The sequence below is a fragment of the Miniopterus natalensis genome, chromosome 10 (genome assembly GCF_054644295.1).
Source record: "Miniopterus natalensis isolate mMinNat1 chromosome 10, mMinNat1.hap1, whole genome shotgun sequence".
Classification (NCBI taxonomy): domain Eukaryota; kingdom Metazoa; phylum Chordata; class Mammalia; order Chiroptera; family Miniopteridae; genus Miniopterus; species Miniopterus natalensis.
This window is the reverse complement of record NC_142090.1, coordinates 76458257-76479252: the sequence shown is the minus strand read 5'-3', so window position 1 is coordinate 76479252 and position 20996 is coordinate 76458257. Positions and strand designations below refer to the sequence as shown.

At 45.3% G+C, this 20996-nt stretch overlaps 1 protein-coding gene across 7 annotated transcripts in view; it reads right to left on the bottom strand.

The window, feature by feature from the left end:
- Positions 1–3924: 3924 nt before the first annotated feature.
- The window catches only part of CREB5 (cAMP responsive element binding protein 5), a 362805-nt gene continuing 345733 nt past the window's right edge, over positions 3925–20996 (bottom strand). For 5 of the 7 annotated variants that reach the window (XM_016222264.2, XM_087821233.1, XM_016222266.2 and 2 more), the window contains 4 exons: positions 16215–16538; positions 12267–12497; positions 5290–5398; positions 3925–4376 (listed from right to left, as the gene is read on the bottom strand). In XM_016222264.2, the coding sequence (XP_016077750.1) occupies positions 4213–4376; positions 5290–5398; positions 12267–12497; positions 16215–16538 (828 nt within the window). In that variant the 3' untranslated portion in view covers positions 3925–4212. The other 2 variants (XM_016222265.2, XM_016222268.2) reach the window with 2 other exon arrangements.

Here is a 20996-nt window from a genome sequence, read left to right as displayed (position 1 = left end):
GGGCCGTTCGCTTTCCCTGCTCAGATAGGCTGCATAATGGGGCTCGAGGGGCTCACAGCCACTGCCCATTGTCTGGGAAGGAACAAAAGGAGCACTGAAGAGGCCGTCGAGTGCAAAGCAATCTAGGGGGTGGGGCGGGTGGGGCGACGCAGAGATGAAGCTGTCTTGCACTTTTCCAAGGTATAGTTCCAGTTATAGTTACTGAGTCCCTTCAGCTGAACTCTGCTCTCTAAAGGGAGGAGCTTACTTTAAACAGGGAAAAAGAAATAAAAGCTTTCCAAAAAAGCTCTTCAGAACGCAGATTAAAAAAATCACTCACAGAGCAATAAAAACCCTTGAAATTTCTATGCAAAGAGATCGAAGCAAACATCTCCACCGAGTGGTGGAGCACAGCCGTTTGAAACCCTGGAGAATCGGGGTACATCCAACTAGAGGAGTTTATTACGAGCTAATACTTCAAAAACAAGTAGAGCCTACAGAAGAACACTGTTCAAATGGAATGTTTAAAAATAACATTTATTAATAAATATCTTATAAAATTCTAAATTAATAGATTCCTGTTCAGATTTTGCTTTGGTCCTTGAATTCCACTGTATACACACATACATACATATATATTTCCTTAGATGATTTTTATTAACCAGAAGGAAGCACACTCTGTCCTAACGGGATGGCTAGTTTTAGAGCAGTTACTGAAGCTTAACCCACCCCCACTCCCCAGCCAACGGCTGGTCTTTCAGCGCAGCTGGTTTAAGATGTCAATGAACTTAACCGACACTAACACTTACTTCACTAGCCGGCGACGGCCACTTGAACATGTAACCACCGACGCCCCTCTATTCGGAACTTGCTGCATTTGATACCACTGACCAGACAGGCTCCAAAGAGCATGTGCTCTGAGTAAGTCACCCTCCTTCTGACGGCATGTACCTGCTCCCACAAGCACACTGGGACGGTGACTTGCAGACACTGCCGCGGAGGTGGGAGCAGGAGGAGCAGGTGGGCACGGGGAAGGCTTCCGACCTGGCTAACGCCTGGCTTTGAAGTAAGTGCCACCATGCAAGGCCAGGACTTGCACCCCACCTGCCCCTGCCCATGCTGGAAATGTCTTAAGGAGAAACAATTACGATGTGGATGCCACTATTTCGGGGGCAATTCACCTGGTGGAGCTGCTATCAGGGGCGCCTCTCTGCCTTCTCAGCTCCCGTCACACAAGGCCGGGGAGGCAAAGAAGACATTGCCAGGGAGGCCGGCAGTGACTTCAGATGCAGACCCTGCCCATAAAAACAGCCCACGGGAGTGAGGAAGGCAGAGCTGCGGAGCCCTCGGGGTGGGGGCTCCGAAGGCGGCTGCAACTGACTCGTGGGACGAAGGGTGGGTGACCCTGTAATTCAGTGGGAGAGAAGGACAGGGCATAAAGATGTTTTCCCAGATTGGCAAAAAGTGTAGGGCAAGAGGGAGGACCGATTATTCCATGGCCTGGAGAAAGCTGGGCCTTCAAAGGAAAGGACTTAATATTGATAAGCCGCGCGTTGGGCCTGACCAATGGGCCTTCTGTTGGGGATTTCAAGCTCTGAGAACGAGCTGGCATCTCCCATTGACTGTATTTCCACACCGCTAATGAACCTACCTAAAGGCCCCGAGTATAACAAGAGGACAGTTTATTCTAATTATACGTTGAGGCCCGTTTGCTAACGTGTGTGGTTGGTTTGCCTACTTAGCATAAGGAACAGACATAATTGAGCTATATATAATGCACATCAGTCAAACTGTCAAGCTGCTGAATTAGGGAAACTCAGGCAAGTCCTTAACTGCAGAGGCTTTTGGTTTAACAACTAAATATTTCAATCAAGAGGTGGAACAGCGGCGAAGTAAACCATCATTTTAGTGACAACCCACTCCCCGGACATTCTGGTATTACCAGTGGACTTTTAAAAAATCCATTTCATTAAGTGCTACGCATGCAATAAAGAAAGAAAAGTTTTTGTTTACTTCAAGCAAAAAATAAAATTTAAATAAAAAAAATTTTAAAAACCCGAACAAACATTTCAATGAGCTCTTGTTCCTTCGTGGAGGAACACATAGTCCTAAGCAGAGGTTATGAAAAAATTAGTTTTCATTTCAATAAAGAGATAACAATGGTAACTTCTTTTTTTAGCTAAATCGTCAACGTTTCTTAGGAAGCCAGTTAGGTTAAACCATTCAGCCGTTACTGCTGGGATTCAAAACAAAACAGAACAACTTTGAATTCAGTATTTAAAATACTTAAAAATGATATGTTCGTCTAAAATATAATAGAAAATCCTTTTTGTTTACATTTTTTCTTTTTTTCTCTTTTCTCTTTTTTTTTGTTTTTGTTTTTGCTTTGATTTTTTAGACCATATATCCAAGTCATGAGTTTCACTGGATACTCAAAAGTTTCCTTCGAAAGCACTGCATACATGAAAAGATTGTTGATAAATACTGATTTAAAAAGTAAGTTAGTAGATAAAACTGAAACTAGTTATAAAAATCATGCTTCACGACCCTCATATTTTTTTTTTCTCCAAAATAGATTCTTACACTCTACTGAGAGAAAAAAAACACATCCTTCCCTTTTCTGAACTCTTATAAAAGCTACACCTTTTGTAAAATACTATTCCTTTAAGTCCCATGAACACACACACACGCACGCGCACACACACTCACACGCACGCTCATGTTAGGAGGTCAAGCATTCAAATGGAGATGAAACACCAGCACCTGTCTAGACTGCTAAAGAGAGATATTAGCCTGGTTACTTGTGAGATGTGATATTAAAACCTTAGCACAGTAGAATGGCTTGTTTCAAGGAGGCACAACTGTGGTTTGGAACTATCTGCTTTGTATAATGGGCTAGTCCACGAAAGTTGTTGAAAATGTAAATAAGAATCGTTCGGGAGAGTGGAGGAGCCACGTCCACGGGGCCCTTTCTGTAACTGCTGTGGGAGGGCGGAAAGCACCCCGATGGCACATTAGGTTTCTTTCTCTTTTTGTTCCTCCAGTAGTTCATCTACTTTCACCCACCAAAGCTGGTTCCATAAGCTTACGAGAAAACACACAACAATAAATCTTAGGCTATTAGCAGCTGATGACTGAACAATGTAATCTGCGGAGTGAATAGAGCCCTTCTGAATTATTACATAGTGCATGGATTTTCGACGGCACAGACAGGCCATATAAAACCAGTTGTAATTCGAGGCTGCGGTGTTATAGCCTCGCATCGTGATTTGGACTCGCACAGCCGAGGCTTACACAGCTCCCTTCCCTAGTGTCTCCACAGCTGGCACGCAACCAGTGCTTCACCTATGGCTAAGCCGCCTTTTATTTGCTCTAATGATTAAAAACATTAAATCAGGCACATTAAACATCTCCCGGTTACTATTTTGTAAAAAGCAAGGGTTGAATGAACTCAGCTGTGGGTCACGGGAAGGGAAACAATGGCTAGGTCCACATTTCTGAGGTTTGCTTTTATTTTTTCCCCTCAAACATTATTTTTTTCTTTACTTGCAATGCTCACGGGGGAAATGAAACAGAAGAAAGTGAAAATGAAAGTAAACAGGGAGCCCAGGAAAGAGTGGAAATGGAGGGGAAAACGGGGCATTAGAGGGAGTGGACCAGAGGAGTGGGAGGGGCAGGGAGATGCTTGGTGGTTTTATTTGGACATCAATGGATCCTACAATTTTTTATAGCAAGAGAAACAAAGCTGTGGAAAAGGTTCTGAGTTTATCTGGGATTCTGGTCACAGCACAGCACAGACTCAACATGGGTTATGATGTCATCAGGCTTCTCACCTTGTATCTGTTGACATCTAACTATGCCTCGTTTTGGCTATAAGCTGCGGTTTAACAAGATTCAATGTCTCAGGCAAAGGGTTGGGCTGATAAGAATGAAACCATGACTATATACAGAAAGAGTTCAGTTTATAAACAAGTAACTGGTACCAGAAAACTGGAGAAAAGCACCAAAGCATTTCCCAAGCTGATAGATATTAATTGCATAACTCCCTTTTTTTTTTTTCTTATATAACTAAGTATAAAAGACAACATTTCCATAGTAACTATAAAAATGAAAGCCAGTCTTTGAAGAACTGAGGAGTCTTCCAGGTCTGAGTTAATTCTAAAAATGCCCTTCAAAGAAAGGACGCACGGTTCGCGGCAGCTCTTCTTGGAGGCGAGGTCCGAGCCCTGATGTTTAAAGAATTGGATTCAGGTCTGTTCTGTGAGTGGTGAGCTGGCTGAGCGTGGAGCTTCCTACCACCTCGCTGACCGCCGAGGACGTGGTGATGGTGTTGTGTTGGATGACCTGCTGCTGAGAGCAAGCGGGGACAGGGCTCGCGGGAGGGCTACTCTCGGGACCTAGGAGAAAACACACACCAATATAGCTCTGTCTTGGGTGATGTGTGGACTACTCAGAAAAATACTACTAGATGTTTACTAGAAATAGAAGAGTTTTCATACATTTTCTCCTAGGGGGTTAATTTCAAAACTTTAAACTGTGGTCACAGAGCTATGCCTTCCCGGTTTAGAGCTACAAGCAAAGCCATGCTTTCTACATCAGCAAAATGAGTCGATGTGTTTGAGTCTTGGGATGTGGACCTCCCCATCTCGTCTTTTCAGATAGCCATCCATACATCAAATGTGGAAAAATACTCACATGTGGTGGGAGAATCTGTGTTGCTCAATCTAAAAAATTATTTGAAAATAAATTGACCTTCAGCCATGAGTCCCTGCGCCTCCCACCAACCCCTACTCAGCTCACATTTAACTGACCCATTGACATTCCAGATGCAGAAACTGGGGTCTAAAAAAAGGGACCCACTCTATGGATTGATAAACTGAGACAAGGTCACTAGTTTTTCAGCCCCATGAGTAACATGCAGCATATCCTGAGACATTTATTGTGATTCACCCAATGCCTGTTTCCCAGCCCATGGATTTCTCTGAAAGGCTGCTAGCCCACAGGTAACTGGGCTCCAGCAAGTCATTGTTTGACTGGCTGCAGAATTGGAATTTGGTAAGGTTTTTACAATGTGAAATGCCAGGGAAAGTCTAGCCAGAAATTACCAGGAGGTGGTGGGCATGGTGATGGATAGGGGTCAGAGAAGAGGGTTCCCCCTGGTGGAACAGTCCGGCAGCCATCCAGAATTCTAGTCTGATATCTGCCTGGGTGTACAATCTACACTTTACTTTTGCTCTTTCAATACCATCGAATGCAAAATTAGAGGCAAAAAACTGAACACTAAAAACAGCAAATAAGTCCAGGACTTACTTAGATATCCTTGCGACTCCTTCTGCATGGCTGTGATTGGACAGTCTTTGTGTGTCAACAACAACTGTTTCAGCTGCGCCACCTCGTTTTTCAACATGGACACTTCATTCTGAAAAGAGACGCATCGAAGCTGCGTTGAGAAGACCAGCGAACATAAGCCTAAGGCCCGTGCACTTTCAACAGGGAAACTGGCACACTTTTCTGTTATGTCTGAATGATGTTAAGAATATTATTTAACAGGATTTGCCTGAATATGTGCAGCTTGCCTTCAGTTTGGCCCTCACATTTACCAGGGGCTTTCTGCAGAGACTAAGTGTCAACTCAAGAGCTGGATCCTATTAAAAGTGCAGAGCATACAGTTTAGGTGGAAGACTCTGGGGCCTGGTTACGTGGGTGGGAATCTCCACTCTCCACTCAGTGACTCTAGGCAGACAACACAAATCAGATGAGCTCCAGCAACATAGTTTATAAGACGGGGGAAGAACAGCACAAAGTTCTTTGAGTTGTTGTGAGGATTAAATGAGGCAAGAGATGCAAAACACTCAGAACAATGCCTAGCACACAGTAAGCGCTCAATAAAATTGAGCTTTGATGATGATCATCTTTACACTGTCTGACAAGCTCCGGTTGACATTCAATACAAGAAGGTGAAGTGAGGCAATGGGAAGAATTGTGGGGCTTCCAACTGAAATGCCCTCAGAATGAGCTGACGAATCTACCATCCGATTTCCCAAAAGTTCCCAATGGGCTACCGTTCAACAGAGCATGTCCCCCCGGCTGACACCCACTTAGCAGGAGGCATGGAGATATATGGCACAAATATTTAGAGGTACTGGTGGGTTGAGGTCAGCCCAGGAAGGCATGGGGAGATGAAGTTCTGGGCCCTGATAGAATTAATTCCATGGCTTCATTAACTCGTTTGGCTAATTTTAGTCTAGAACCTCCCCCCCCCACACACACACCGCCCTGTCCCCCATCAGTAGCAGGGCGCTGTGGATTGTTCGTGCATTTTTCTTAAGCATTTAAATGAGAGGCTCAAATCTCCACTGACTGTAGCCGTTCAAAGGACAGGTCCATGGCTTTGTAGAATAATGCACTTGGCACCGTTATCTGCAAATACTTAGAATAGATGGTTGGTTTCAAGGTGCGTCCACTTGCTAGAAGTAAACTATAAACACAGCACTATCTCAAATAAGCCATTTTACAGTGTGACACGTAACACCCTCTCTCTGGACTGTGCTCGTTAGTGGCTGCCAGGCATTATGCTCATAGGAGACTTTAAAGAAACACGCACTCAGAAAGGGTGTTTTAACACTGCTGTCACTAAGTTGTATCTACACTTTCAATATGAACTTGGCTTTTCAGGCATGGATTTATCACCTAGAAAAGGAAGCTTGGGATTCTAGAAGTTAATTAAAAAATTTTTTTGACATTTGTTTTAAACAATACCTCTCATTTCCACATTCATTTGCAAAATACATTCTAAGCAATCAAATGCTGAGTAACATAAATAACAAAAATAAAAATCTCATCTCCAGAGTTTTTCTCTTTCTCTTTCAAACTTAACAAAATAATAATAAAAAAAGACTTAGCGGAGAAATTAGCCTTATTAATGAATAAATCACTTCATTGCACAGGAAAATTGCTCTAAATCTGAGAACAGGCAGGAAGGTGAATTGTACCCCCTGCCTCCAAATGAGTATGATTGATAAGGGACCCTGTCAAAGCCAAAAGCGACCCTTGTCAATTCCGGGGTCAGTGGGACAGCTTTATTTATGGGACAATTTATTTTAGCCTTAAACACTAATTCTTTCCTCTCGGATTTCATGCCCATTTAAATTCAGACAGCCTTCCCTGCTTTTCCCTGCTATCCCTCTGCTTAAGAGAGCACATTTAAAGAAAGTTACTTTTAGACCATTATATAGAAGGCAACCCAGGTGAAAAAAAAACTAAACTAAAAAGAAGAAAAGTAGATGTATGAATATAGAGTTTGGCTGCAAAATAAATGTCGTGTTATTTGCATTTGGACTATAGAAATGCCACCTTTCTAAAATGACAGCTGCTGGACAACTGTCCCCTAGGAAGAAGCTGTCAGCTGCAGGTAGTGCAGAAAATGGTGCTTAGAAAATGGAGTCAAGCTCTAACTTTTAGTGAATCCAGCCTCACTTTCCTTCTGTGACCTAGGAAACAAGTAAGGAAAGTATTTCTAACCAAACTATAGGATTCTCTTGCTCTCTTATAGTTTGGGAAGAAAAAAAAATTCCACTTTGTGTCCATCTTCGAGAGGTTGACTTGGTCTCCCTCTCTTCCCCTGCCATGTCCTGGGCAGTCACCTTTTTTAGGCAGAGTTCGACTTCCCAGGCACGACGTGTTCTTTGCCCCTTCCTTAAGAAAACACTAGGAATTCCGTTCTCTGGTTCCTGCATTTGCAAGGAGCTAACTGCCCACAATACTTGGCACAGCCCAAACCATTTCACAATAACCCTTTAGCTTCCATGAGAGGCCATGATAAAGCAGCACCAAGCACCGCTATGAACAGCATATGTGGTGGCCCGGCCTATACCCAAGGCCCCAAATAGAACAGATACCTTCAGTGGCATTTTTGTGTGTGGAGAGCAAAGCATTTATGAATAAAACCATGACAACTGGCCATCATTTAAAGATACATGTGAATATGGACATATTTCTTAATGTAGTATGTTAGTGATTACGTCATTTAGCTATGTTACGGTTGGAAAATGAATGCCAATTAATATTCTCAGAGAAAAACAATCGGTCTCTTGTTTAGCCCATACACACATAGCTGATGCTGATAAGGATGGAATGAAAGTCTAAGGGCCACAGAAGCATCAGAAATCCATGGGGCAAGTTTCCAGCAGAAAAGGGCCTCTCAACTGAGAGTTGAAAAGAATAGGGTTTGGCTTCCCAAGTTGCCTCACCAACCAAATGTAAGACAAGAGGGTTGGACAAGTTCTCTAGTTCTTTCCAGCAAGGTAGTTTCTTATTCTATGAGTGTTTCTGTGTTACCTTCTACTGAGAAAGTTAAGGGCCTAATAATCTAATGAAGAACTTGATCCTGACTTTTCACTCATTAGCTAAGTACTTTTGCTATCCTCAAATATGCTTATATTTTAAGCCTCCTGTTTTCCAAGGGAGCCAGTTCTAGCACCTCCTGTGCTTCCAAATCTTATCAGGGCAGATTCCAAAGCAACACTTAGAGTTTGGTTGAGCGCGGAATTTGGTGTTCATATTGCTGAGAGCGTACGGAGCCTTCAGCAGAGGCCACGATGGAGGCTTTGGGTTAAGACGTGTCGAGAACTGCGGCCCTGGAGAGAGCAGAGGGGATCGTGCGCTGTGCATGTGCAGAATCACCCTACAGATTCCACATGGACAGACCGACAGGTAGGAAATGCACGAATACCAGACTATTTTAAATAAAAATCCTTCCAAGGTAACGTAAGTAGGATCACCTTGAATTCATTTTGGAAGAGAACAATCACACAGCAAATGTTTCAAAATTCATGAAAGAAATCAAATGTGGCCTGCAGCTCCAGTAGGGAAATAAAAACCAGGACTTCTGGAGGCATCTTCTTACTCTGAATTACCTTGCTTTATAAATTGAGGCAAATCACCATTTTTTTTTTTTTTTTTTTAACTCCCCTGTGCAGGTTCTAACAGTTTAGGTCTTCATAGAAAAGTACTTTGAGAAAGCCAAGTAGTAATAATCAGGATCGATTCTCCTGCTGAACTGAGCCCTTCGTTTCTCTAAGCTGGTTTGTGTTTGCTACTAACGAAAGTACTTAGCCATTTAAACAGAGACTGTAAGGGGGGAGATGAAATGCGGTTGGATTCGTCTGCCCTTAAATCCCTAAGGCTGCCCTGGGATAAAGTAGCGCCCCCTATAGAGACATTCATACTATGATAATGTACTTGAAATAAGCACTCCAAGAAGTCCCTCAAAGCTACATTTGCAGTTTTTGGTTCGGGGATGTGATTCTGCTAATATGATAAACCCAAGATGCTTATTGATGCAAACAGTAGTCTGTGCCAAGAAAAAAAAAATCAAAATGGGCCCTGCAATATAGGCCCTCCCCCACTTCTTTTTGTAGATTAGCGGAGGCCAGGTTTGGCTCATTCCGAAACAAAGGACTTTCAATTTGTCAAGCAACAGTTCCCATCTGGCCTATTCTCTTGCCAAGTCCCAAACCTGGGCTCATGTGTCTAAAATTTCAGCAGCGACTTAGGCCATGTGTCTTTGTACTAAAAGAGAAAAGCAATTATTTCTGTGGGTTGACCAGATGATTTCCATATCATCCATCGAACACAAACAACCCACGCACGGGGCCCCCCCGTCAGCAGCTGATGAATTCAGAGCTGATCTGAGCTAACCTGTCAGAGAAAAGGAGGTGGATTTCTTTCGTCTCAGAGCTTTCTAGAACGATAGGTCACAGAGCAAGAGGGTTAGGTCAAGAGAAGATTCGCCCGGGGCCTCATCCTGCTCCTTGCTGGTTGTGTGACTGTTGGGAAGACTCCTCGGGTACCCCGGGCCTTAGTTTCTCTCTATGTAAAATGTCAGGTTGGGTGGTTTCTACTGTCTCCCCCAATCCCTCTACCTGCGCTGACCTCTTGGGTAGAGGTGTGCTACGAGACAAGGACAAGAAGTCTGGGAGTCTGACTTTGTTTTCTTAGGGCTGATTTTTCCGATCTGAAACTCTGCAACCTCACTAGAAGGTTCTATGCTGGAAAACAACTCAAGAGTGGCAGCCGGCCATCCAGACCTTGGATATTCCATTTGGCTGGAGTTTGTTTGCTTAGCACCTTCCATTTCTGTTTACTTAAAATTTGGCTCCCTGCACCAGCGTCAAGAGAGACACCTTTTTCTCCTGACAAAGGTCCAGTGAGAGGGAAAGGGTCACTCAGAGGTAGCAGGATCTGCTACCCTATCCGGCATCACAAGGCGTGGTTTCTGTCCCTCTGAAGCACAGCGGTGGTTGGAAAACATCAACAACTTAGTCTTTTCAGAGACTGTCCCTTCCTTGGGCACTGCGTTAACCACCCCAAATCTCGGTGCCTGTTGAACGGCTCTAAAAGGACCTTTTTCTGATTTTCAAGGGCTAGAATTCTAATATTTCTGTTCGTTAGCCATTCTGGCCCTAAAGCAATGTAAAAATTCATGGCTCAGGGCCTTGTAAAGGGTAAATGTACCTTATGTGTTTTGTAAAAGCAATAATATACATGCATATTGCCAAGTCATGAACACATCTGGCCTCGAAGTCAACCGGCATCTCTACTTTTCCTGGCTCTCTGCTGTGACCCCTCCACGTTTCATGCTCTAGGACCACAGTCAATACGCGGCAGTCATTCTGCAAGGGCTCAATTTAGTTGAAACTGATTTAAACATTTGTTGGCATCTGATCCATGCCAGCTGGCTCCTTCATCTAAAGCAGTGGTTTTCAACCGGGGATGATTTTGTCCCCACAGAGGACATTTGGCAACATCTGGACACTTTTTGGTTGTCACAAATGGGGGGGGGTAGAGGGTGCTACTGATGTCTAGTGGGTAGAGATCAAGGATTCTGCTAAATACATGCAAAGCACAGGATACAACAAAGAAGTATTGAGCCCAAAAGTCAACAGTGTCAAGACTGAGAAAACCGCACACTTTCCTGGTCTTCCTGCAGACCTCAGAACTGGTAGCAAATTCGAGGGGCTCCCACCAGCCTGTCAGTGTGGTACCAGGGCTGCAATATTTGCTAGGTCCACATACACCAGAACTCTTATTTACTTAACATGTTTGTACAAATTAACTCATTTAGTAATGAGTTAGCCTCCTCCTTACCAATAGGATTTGAGAAATTGAAGGTTTGATGTTCTAAGGACATTTTTCAATACACATAAAAATAAAAATGAGTATTAGGAATATTAAAAGTGTTTATCCATGTTTTACCTAAGAGCTCCTCGCATACTATCGTGCCTGCCAGATTCTAGAATTACCGACTCTCGCGCTGGAGTGACTTTCGAGGTGTTTAAGCCCAGCCATCCCACTGTGGCTTGACTCCTTTCAAACACATTCTTGCCAAGTGGTCAGGCCGCCAGTTCTTGGGACACTCCAGAGACGGGGAACTCATTCATTTATTCAACAGACACTGAGTGCAGACACTTGAGAACTCGCCATGCTAACTAGACACTAGACTAGAAATAGAGGGTAGGTGGCGGGGAGCAGGCAATGGGACACAACCCCCACCTTCATGTGGCATATAAATTAGTGGGAGGGATTGTTACCTTATTTCCCTCACATCTGCTGTATGTGTTTCTCAGTTCCTTTCTCACATCTCTCACAAGAAAGAATAAATTTAGGGGGGAAAAGTGAACATCCACAAATTATGATGTTCAGTCCATGTTTGAAAATGAGCTAGAAACATGCCTTTTCTTATAGAGCAGAGTAAAAACATGAAGCTGCCTTTCCCCCATGGGACAAAAATATGGATCATCTGGTGTAAGCCTAAGCAACCCCCTCCCCAGGTGGATAAAAAGCACTGCCTTTCAGTTGAAAATTTATTATGTGCCAGGAGTTGGGCAAACAGCTTTGCACACATTGGTCCCTTTACTCCTCCAGCAGCTCTACGGGGTTATTCTTCCCATTCTAGAGATGAGGAAACGGAGAGCTGATAGCGTACACACAGCAAGTAACTGCTGAACCAGAGCGCGACCCTCCGAAGGAAGCCCGCGCTCCCAGCTCTGCAACCTACTGGGGGGTCCTGCCCCCTCAGGGCTTTGCAGGCAGATGGATTGAAAACTGAATGGCAAGTTTCGTTCTGCAGAGTGTCCCAGAATGAATGAGGCTGAGGAGGGAGCCTGCAGCCGCTCTGTGGGCTACTGTGTGGTATTAAGTGCTCAGGTCACCGAGGGCTGCGGGGACAGGGCGTGCCCACGGCACACAGGGCCTTTGAGTCCTGAGGAGGGGACAGCGGCCTGCACCTGGAGCTGCATGTTTGTCTGGGTGAGTTCTTCAGCTTTCTTTTCCAGTGACATCACCCAGACCTTCCTCTTCTGTCTGCAGCGGGTAGCGGCGGCCCGGTTCCGTTCCAGAAATTTCCGCCGCCTCTCGTCGGGATCTTCGTCCACCACTCTTCGCCGGCGCCCCCCTGTGGGCTGGGGCGGCTGTATCGTCTGCGTTGGCTGCATCTGTTGGGTCGCTGGTGAAACCTGCTGGGAAGGAGAAGGAGGGGGTGACAGGTTGGGGAAGGAACACGTTGGGTAAGAGCAGAAACCCCAGCCGGTGTTGAAATGCAAAGCGCAGAAGAGCCCGGTGCTTTGGTTAAATGTCTCAAACTCGGTTTCTAAGAATGAAGTCAACAGTGACCCTGTGGGAGCTCAGGAAAAAAGAGCATCCGCTGAGCTATCTCGCGTGAAATTTGACAGGGCATCCGAGTGACCTGCGAAGGGAGGGTCAAGTAGATTTTTCCCTACAGGCCTTGGCTGAATCCCGGCAGAGGAAACATTTTCTTTCCTCCTTCAGATGTTAAAAATGTCTTATTTAAGGTACGTTTTAAAATGTTAAAGTGCCAGTGCGTGGCTGAAGGTGAGCCCCGAAAGCTCAGGGCGATTGTCACAATATTGATGGGTCTTCTGTCAACAGCAGAAAACTCCATCTGGGCGGGTTGTCAGCTCCTGTCATTCTAATGGTGTTAAAACCATGTTCCTAGAACACATCTCTGGGATAGCATCGCCACTGTAACTGCCATCAGAAGACCCTGTGAACCCTGGAGAGCGCGGCAATCCTATTGTGCAGTTTGACTAAGGCGGAGGGAGTCGGGGAGACAGAGGAGGCCTTTCTAGGCGATTGGGGAGCAGGGTCTTTAAAAGGAGGCATTTAACGCCCCAAACGGCACTGAGCCCGTTTGTACACCATGTGGTATGACACGGAGGGACTGCTGGGCTTCCCCATTTCCTGACATTATAAGGAAACCCTAGGAGTGGCAAAGCACGTCATTAAAGTCTCACTGCTCACAGGTTCCCCGTGAGATCGCAGGGGCTCAGCCGCATCTAAGGCTCGGAGGCCCTAGCACGCAGCGGTGCTTCCTCCACCGGCGGACACCCAGAGCCCAGCGACTTCCTTGGCCACTCCGGCTTAGGCTGTGATACCTATAAAGTTGCTTTCGAGGGATATTTAACCTGCCGGAATGACAGGCAGTGACGCCCAGCAAGCTTTTCCACCACATTCCAACTCCGCCACTGAAATCGGTCAGAATGCCTGCAGTTGGGCGAATAGTGGCTACTGGGGGACATCGCCTGACTGCCGGGGACAGATTTCGGTCCTAAACGCTATCAAACCTTGTATGGCGAACTGCAAAAGCGTCAGATCAGGCTTGAGGTTGGACAGCCTCTCAGTCATTTTATTTAAAGCAAAGACATTTTCTAAAACTTTTCATTGGCCATTCCTTTCCTCCCCATCACGGAGGGACAGCAAAATAAATTGTCTAAGGTATTCATGCCTCGGAAAGGGCTGGCTCTTGTCCTTCTGGACGTTAGCTTCGGAGCTAACCCTCACGGCAGGGCAAAGCATTAGGAGGGGACCCGCGGCCTCGGCCATGCTCGCCTTTGCCGTTTCATCTGGCGCGTTAGTGGCCAGCCCTAGCCAAGACTCTCAAGCAGGCAGCGCTGGGTTTGACTCTCCACTGCGGGGGCCTCTCTCCAGTGCTGTGTTCGCCCGCTCTGACTGGAACCAGCCTTTACCCCCTGCCACTTCTCCTGTGTTTCACCCAGACGGGTAAGTTATACGGTGGTTTCAGACTCAGTCCAGGTTCTGGGTTCAAGGAGTGCTACAGTTAAGAGATGCCTTGTGGCCAAGGAGGGACAGCAGGATTCTGAAATCACACCCTTACAGGCAAGGAGCCAGGAGAAATTGCAAATGCAACCCTAAGGCCAGAATTGGTGTCCCTGGTAGTTAGTGCTACTTATCACTTTATTTTTAAAATGGAATTCTGTTGGTATAGATGCCCTGAAAATTTTGACCAAAGAGAATGAATTGTGATTTCAAAAAGACAGTATTCCAAATCATCTTCCAATCTCGGTGTTGGAAGGACCTTAATAAACTTCTATTCCTGCTGTTCTGATAATCATATAATTAAGCACACGACAAGCTCTCAGCAATCAGCCAAGTTAATACAGTTCAGGAGTGGCATTTTCAGTACCGTCTAAATGATCTTGTTCAAATTTTAACAGGACCAAAACGGACTATTTCATTTTAGTATAGGATAAAAAAATCAACTGTTTGTGCAGCTAATTATAATAGCAATGAACTAATTGCATATACAATTGGCTGCTTACTTGAAATGGAGGGCAATTGGCTAACTGGTAATTAGTTAATGAATGGCTTTTACATTCAAAGAACTGTTAAACTTGTCTGTACACCAAGGCAACTGGAATTTGATGTTATCCTTCTTAAAAAAATAACTACACATGGGAATCTACTTGCCTATTTTTGACCTTGAAGTCCCCCCGCCCTTCTAAATACATGTCCCACTATGGCATTTGACTAAAAAGGTGCTTTGAATAGCCTTTTATTGCTACACTCCTGCTAAACTTCTATCGCATTCCTTGGGTTTAGAATTAATCATGGCCCCCATGTGATGAAAGCCGTGCTGAGGGCTTCACAGACATTTGCTTACTTAATCCTCCTAAGACTCTGTGAGCTTAGTCTATTATTACCCCATTTTGCAGATGGGAAGACTGAGGCTTGGGGAGGCTAATCTGACCACTGTCACACAGGAGGAAGGACGGTGGGAAAAGAATGAAGGTCTTCTCACTCCACTGTTATTTGCTACATAGAAGCCCTCTAAGCACCTTTGCCAAAAGTAAGCTTATCTAGCCAATCCGCTTGTCTCCTGATAGCTCATCTACTAAGAGTTGCTAGCGGATGACCTGTTTTGTGGCTGGCTGTCCAGGTTTGGTGTGTGATAGGGAAGGGGGGCCAAGAGCTCAGGAAGCTGCCAGGTGTGAGGTCCAGAGGCAGATGACGAATAAGTGTTCCTTGGCGGTCCTGAGCTTCGGACACCATCCTGACCCGGCTGCTGGGAAGCCGGCGGCGTGGAATGGGTGGAGGGGACTGCCAGAGGTCATCCTGCTTGAAGATCCAAAGTGTCCAGGGCTGGCCATGCTCCGAAACATGCCCTTCATCCACTTACTAAGACTCACTCGGGTACACGGGCCCGCCTCTCCTGTTGGGCCGGGTGACATAACGTCTGCCTGGCCCCCCAACCCTTGTTCAGTTGAGTCTAAATGCTGGCTTCCTTTCTAGCCACTCCTGGTGACTCCCCACCCCCTGGGATTTGGCCCTGCTCTTGAACTGATGATCTACAGAGCTTGGCTCTCGGCTCCCTCCAACGCATTTCTCATTGGGTGGGATGAGTCACCTCTCTTCACCACTTACACAGCACCTATGCCCCGACACCCATCACCGAGCCTCTCTGTCTGCCTGGAATTGTTTAGGTGTCTAACATTTAACGTTACTCAGAATACTGCCCATTGCATTGAACTTCCATTTTACGGGAGACAGGACGGAGTCTCTAATGTGGGGAGCACCGGGGCTGCTCTGGCATTAGCCTGTTTCTCCTGTACTCCCGCGTTTCTCCACGCGCTTCACTCCTCCTACTCTTGGCGCTGATGATACCCCGGTAGGGTTGACTTCGTGGCACCACACAAATAGATTTTGGAGAACCTGAAGCTTACACTTGTCCCTTGAGATGAGACCTGACATTTACTGTTCTGATCTGGTAGGATCTGAGGGCATCCACTGCCTCCTAGGAAAGGAACTGAGCTCCCCACAGCGTCAGCTGGGACCCCTGGGCTGGTCACCCACGGGCGCTGCCCGGGCCCCCCCGTTAGAGCTGGCACCGTTCCCAGGGAGGGGGAGAGCACACCAACCTGTGCTTGGTTGCCGGAGTGCAGGGGCGGGTGCGGCGAGGTCTGGTGATGCGCCGGGTGCGCGTGAAGGTGGGAGTGGGCGTGGTGGTGCGGGTGGTTCTGCTGGTGATGGGGCTGAGGGTGGGGGTGGTGTGCCGGGTGCTGGTGCTGGTGCGGGTAGGGGTGATGGGCTGGCAGCGTCTGGTGCTGATGCGGGTGCGAGTGCATGTGGTGGTGCGGCGTCTGGTCCTGCCGGGAGCCCATCATCTCCATCATGTGTCCCATGCTGTTCATGTTCCCATTGGACATGGCGGCAGGGTGGTGAGTCAACGCGGCCTTCAGCCTCTGCAACAACAAAGCGGGAGGGGACAGCTGAGGTCAGTCACAGACACAGCGGAGATTCTCAATCAAAATGACTTGTATTTTCAGTTCTGTAATGTGTCATGGTGCTCATGTGAACACTGTTGTACTGGGAGCAGTATGACTTTGATATTAATTTCATATTTTCATATATACTGTGGTAGGTCTGAGGGTCAATGCCAGCTGCAAATGTCCATTAATTCAGCTATCACAGCAAATAAGCAGGATACCCTAGCAAGATTTATACTTTCTGCCCGGCCAGTTTGGCTCAGTGGTTGAGCATCAACCCATGAACCAAGAGGCCACCGGTTCGATTCCCAGTCAGGGCACATGCCCGGGTTGCGGGCTCGATCCCCAGTCGGGGGCGCGCAGGAGGCAGCTGACCGATGTTTCTCTCTCATTGATGTTTCTATCTCTCTATCCGTCTCCCTTCCTCTCTCTTTAAAATCAATGAAAACATATTTAAAAAAAGGTTTAGACATTCTACGAAAACATATTTCCTATTGTCCAATTGTTTATCATATCCTATTGACAGCCAAATACAAGTAAAAATCAAATAAAACCATTCAATGTGATAGTGCCACTGAACAAAGGGCCCACCTAATGCTGCTCTGCATTTTCTAAGTCACACGAATGAAATCTTTTTGCCTTTCAAAAGATTTCTCAGACACAAAGAGATCATAACTACAAATTTAGAAATATAGGAACTACTAATGTTATTTAAGAGTTTCAAATTAGATTATAATCCATAACTTTTGGAGGCACTGTGTAGGCCTTTTCCATTTGTTACCATGATGGAACTCACAGTCCCTCCTGATCATCTAATTTATCTCACACAGTCATCTCCTTCTGACTTTGGGAAGGAAGTGAGGAAAGTCCAAGACTACAGTCTCTCTGGTGCCCCATCAACAGGTCCACGTCGAACACAAAAGCATTCTCTATTCACAAGCATACAGACAGGCACACAAGTAAGCAGGGCTCAGCAAACGTTTTCTAAAAAGAGCCAGAAAGCAAATATTTCGTCATGATGCCTTAGGGTCTCCTGTCACTAGGACTCAACTCCGCCCTTTGAGGGCAAATGCAGTTGTAGGGGTATGTAAACCAACGACCATGCTGTGTTCCCATACAGCTTTATTTAGGGACAGGAAATTTGAATTTCAAAGGATTCCACAAGGCCTGAAATACTATTCTACTTTTGATTTTTTCAAATCATTTAAAAATGCAAAAACTGTTCTTAGCTCCTGTGCTGTGTAAATTAGGTCATGGGACGGATTTGGTCCATGGACCCTCACTTCCTGGCCCTGATTTGAAAAATCAGTTGGTAATCAGCTTAGTTGCCGTTTTTTCAAAATTGTTTTTTCTGGTACACAGACATTTATCATCCTGTCCTGAGGGGCCCCACGCGCTAAGCACTGTAGAGTACAGTTGGAAATGTATCTTCTGCAGAGATCCTCTAGTTGGCCGGCTCACATTGGCTTCATGAAGCGTTAACTAGGGAGCTAAAGCTCTTTCCTGACTTGTGTTCTTATCTGAGGATGACCGTGGTGTGTGATCACTGCAAATAGAAGAGTGGGGTTTAAGTGATCAAAGCAACCACGCTTCAGCCCTGCACAAAATTAATGATTCTCTGCCAGTCAGAGTAAACTATTGATAAACACCGATTCTACTCATCAAAATCTTTAGTTAAACATAAAGAACCTCCACTTGTAAAAATAAAAGAAGGGGGGGTTGCTTGGCCAACCTATATGTTAGTATTAGACAGTTATTGAAGACATTTCCTACATCCCGATTCAGTAACCACTGAGCCCACCTGCTTCCTCTTTCATGAGCAACAGCTGCTGACATTGGTCAGGATGATCCTGATGAAGTTGTTTCCTGAATTCCAAGGAAAGAGTAGATGCTGGATATTGTGTTTACTACTAATGAACGAAGTGAACTAACACTCCTGGTCTCCAGTTTTAGAAGTGATTTCATTGTTTTTATATAAATGCTCATTATAAAACACTTAAGCAACGCTTAAAAGTACAATGAAGTCAGCGACAAGTGAACCAAATGCGTCGTTTACATTTGGTGGGAGAACAGCATTCCCGACAACTCTGTGTGCGCACACATGGAGCTGGAGGAGCAAGGAGAACCGTTTCCCCGCAGTGGGACCACAGTAGCACGCGATTTTAAAAGCTTTGGTTGAATATAACATAAGCAAAAGACGTGAAGATCGAGTGAATTGCTGGACTGCAGATATGTGGGTTTTTTTTTACCCCAAGGAAAGTTTCTAAATGATTGCTTCAAACTTAACAGTGAATAAAATTAAGGAAAAGGATTATAATGAACTCATTATGTTTTGTTTTTTTTAAAAAACTTGACATATTGGATAATATGAATGGGCTTTCTAAACTATTTTTTGTAATTTTATTATTAGAAAAATATACAGCTGCATAGTTTAAAAAAATCAACTACTACAAGAATAAGAGGTGAAAGACTAAAGGCACCTGCCTACCTTTCTCTAAGCCCCGGTCCCATTACTCAGCTGTAACCACCGTGTAGCCTCAGCCATTTCCTTAGCATCTGTAAGGACGCACTGTGCAAGCCCTGAGGACATGTAGTTTTGTGGCCTGTGCTTTCTCACCTTAACAGTATATCTTCGACTCTATCTCAGCAAAGGCTGATGACAACGGCTGGCGTTAACTGAGAACTCGCTAGGTGCCGCTCCTCATTCTGCCTTTTACAAGTATTAACTCACTTAATCCTCAGAGCAACCCTGCGAGGCGAAAAGACAGGCTTAGCCATGTGCCAAGTTCACACCGCTGGAGAGGAGAGAAGGTGCCAGAAGGCATGCCACGCACACTTCGCCAAAAACAGGAATATGCTGTGTTGTGCCATCTCCGCCCACCCCCATCCAAAGAAAAGGCAGAAATGAGAGAAGGGGCTAGAAGAGTTGGCTCGACGAGATGCCTCTGCCGCATGGTCCAGCAGCAGGCTGTGCGTGTTACTCGGCGCACAACTGGAGATCAGGACACAGTCTTTCTGAAACTTGGCAGAGGGGAGTGTGGACGGAAAGCATTCCCAGGAAGCTCAAAGGCAGCGCCGGATCACCTAGGCTCAGCACGGTCGCCTCCCTTGTCATATTTGTGAAGAATGAGTGGATGCTCATATTTTCCCCCCAAACGCAGATCTGATAAAGTCCCTTTTCCCTGCCTCTACTTCTTAACCCTTGGATATATGACCCTCTAGGTCTTTCAAATGCTCATGGGATAAGGTCAAAGCCCTTGATGGGACCTATGCGTAGGCACTGCAGCTGGGGCCTCTGCCTTCCCATCAGCCCTTGCTCTTCCCACGCAGGTCACAGGGCTTTTGCACCTGATAGTCTTCTTGCTTGGGATGCTCTTTCCCTTTCTTCAGACATTCTCTAGCTCTCAGCACCAGACTCTTCCTCAGTAAAAGTCTCCCTGGTCTCCTGGTGTAAATCAGTCTCTGTTGTTAAGTGGTCCCAGGGGAGTCATATTCCTTTTTAAAATACAGGTGGTAGTTATGATTTTTAGAATGATTGTTCAATTAATAATATCTATCAACCATTCCAGACTGTAAGCTTCCTGAAGGCAGGAACCGTGGTGGAGTTTGTTCAGTATTTAATTCACAGCTTTAGCACAGGGCTTTATGCATATTAGGCTCTGAATTCATATCTTTGGAATGAATAAATGAATGACTGAATGAATGAAACTTTCTGAGGCTTATCATAAGGACACTGCATTTTCATCCTGGATCACTGCAGGTGGTATTTGTAGGGGAGGATGTTTATTAGTCAACCAAGGTAAGCAGAGTCAACTACAGGCAGCTGGGCTGTAAAAAGTACACTGTCAAAGAGCTCCCTACCCCACACCCTGCCCGCCCTCCAAAAAATGATAACAGAAATCAAAGAAAACCTAAATAAACAAAAGGAATGCACATTAACTTCATCTTGATATATTTTCCCTGAAAAAGTGGCATGGAAAATTGAAAAGATGTTTAGGAGTGGGTCACTATGTCATCCCTTCAACGCTACAAACAACTCTTCTACCTTTAATTAGGAGCAAATGGAGCCTGACAAATAAATACTATGTACCAGATCTTCATCTCTCAAATAATTAGCTTGTACTGTTAAGGGAAATTACTTGATTGCCTCAAGTCTATTCTTGCATGTTTCACGCCAAGACAATAATCCTAGTGAGGCTTATAACATTCCATTTAACTATTCACTCAACAAATATTTACTGGGCATCGAGTTAGTCATAGCATTATTTATTTGCCCACTATGTGAAGGAAATGGGAGACACATAAAACCAAAGCTTTTTCAAAGCAAAGGAGAGAAAAAAAAAATTACACACTTAAGAGTTCAAATGAAGATTTTCAAGCAGCCCTTAGAGGATCTCAGGACTTTGGGTTGAGTATACTCTCCCAGCACCAGCC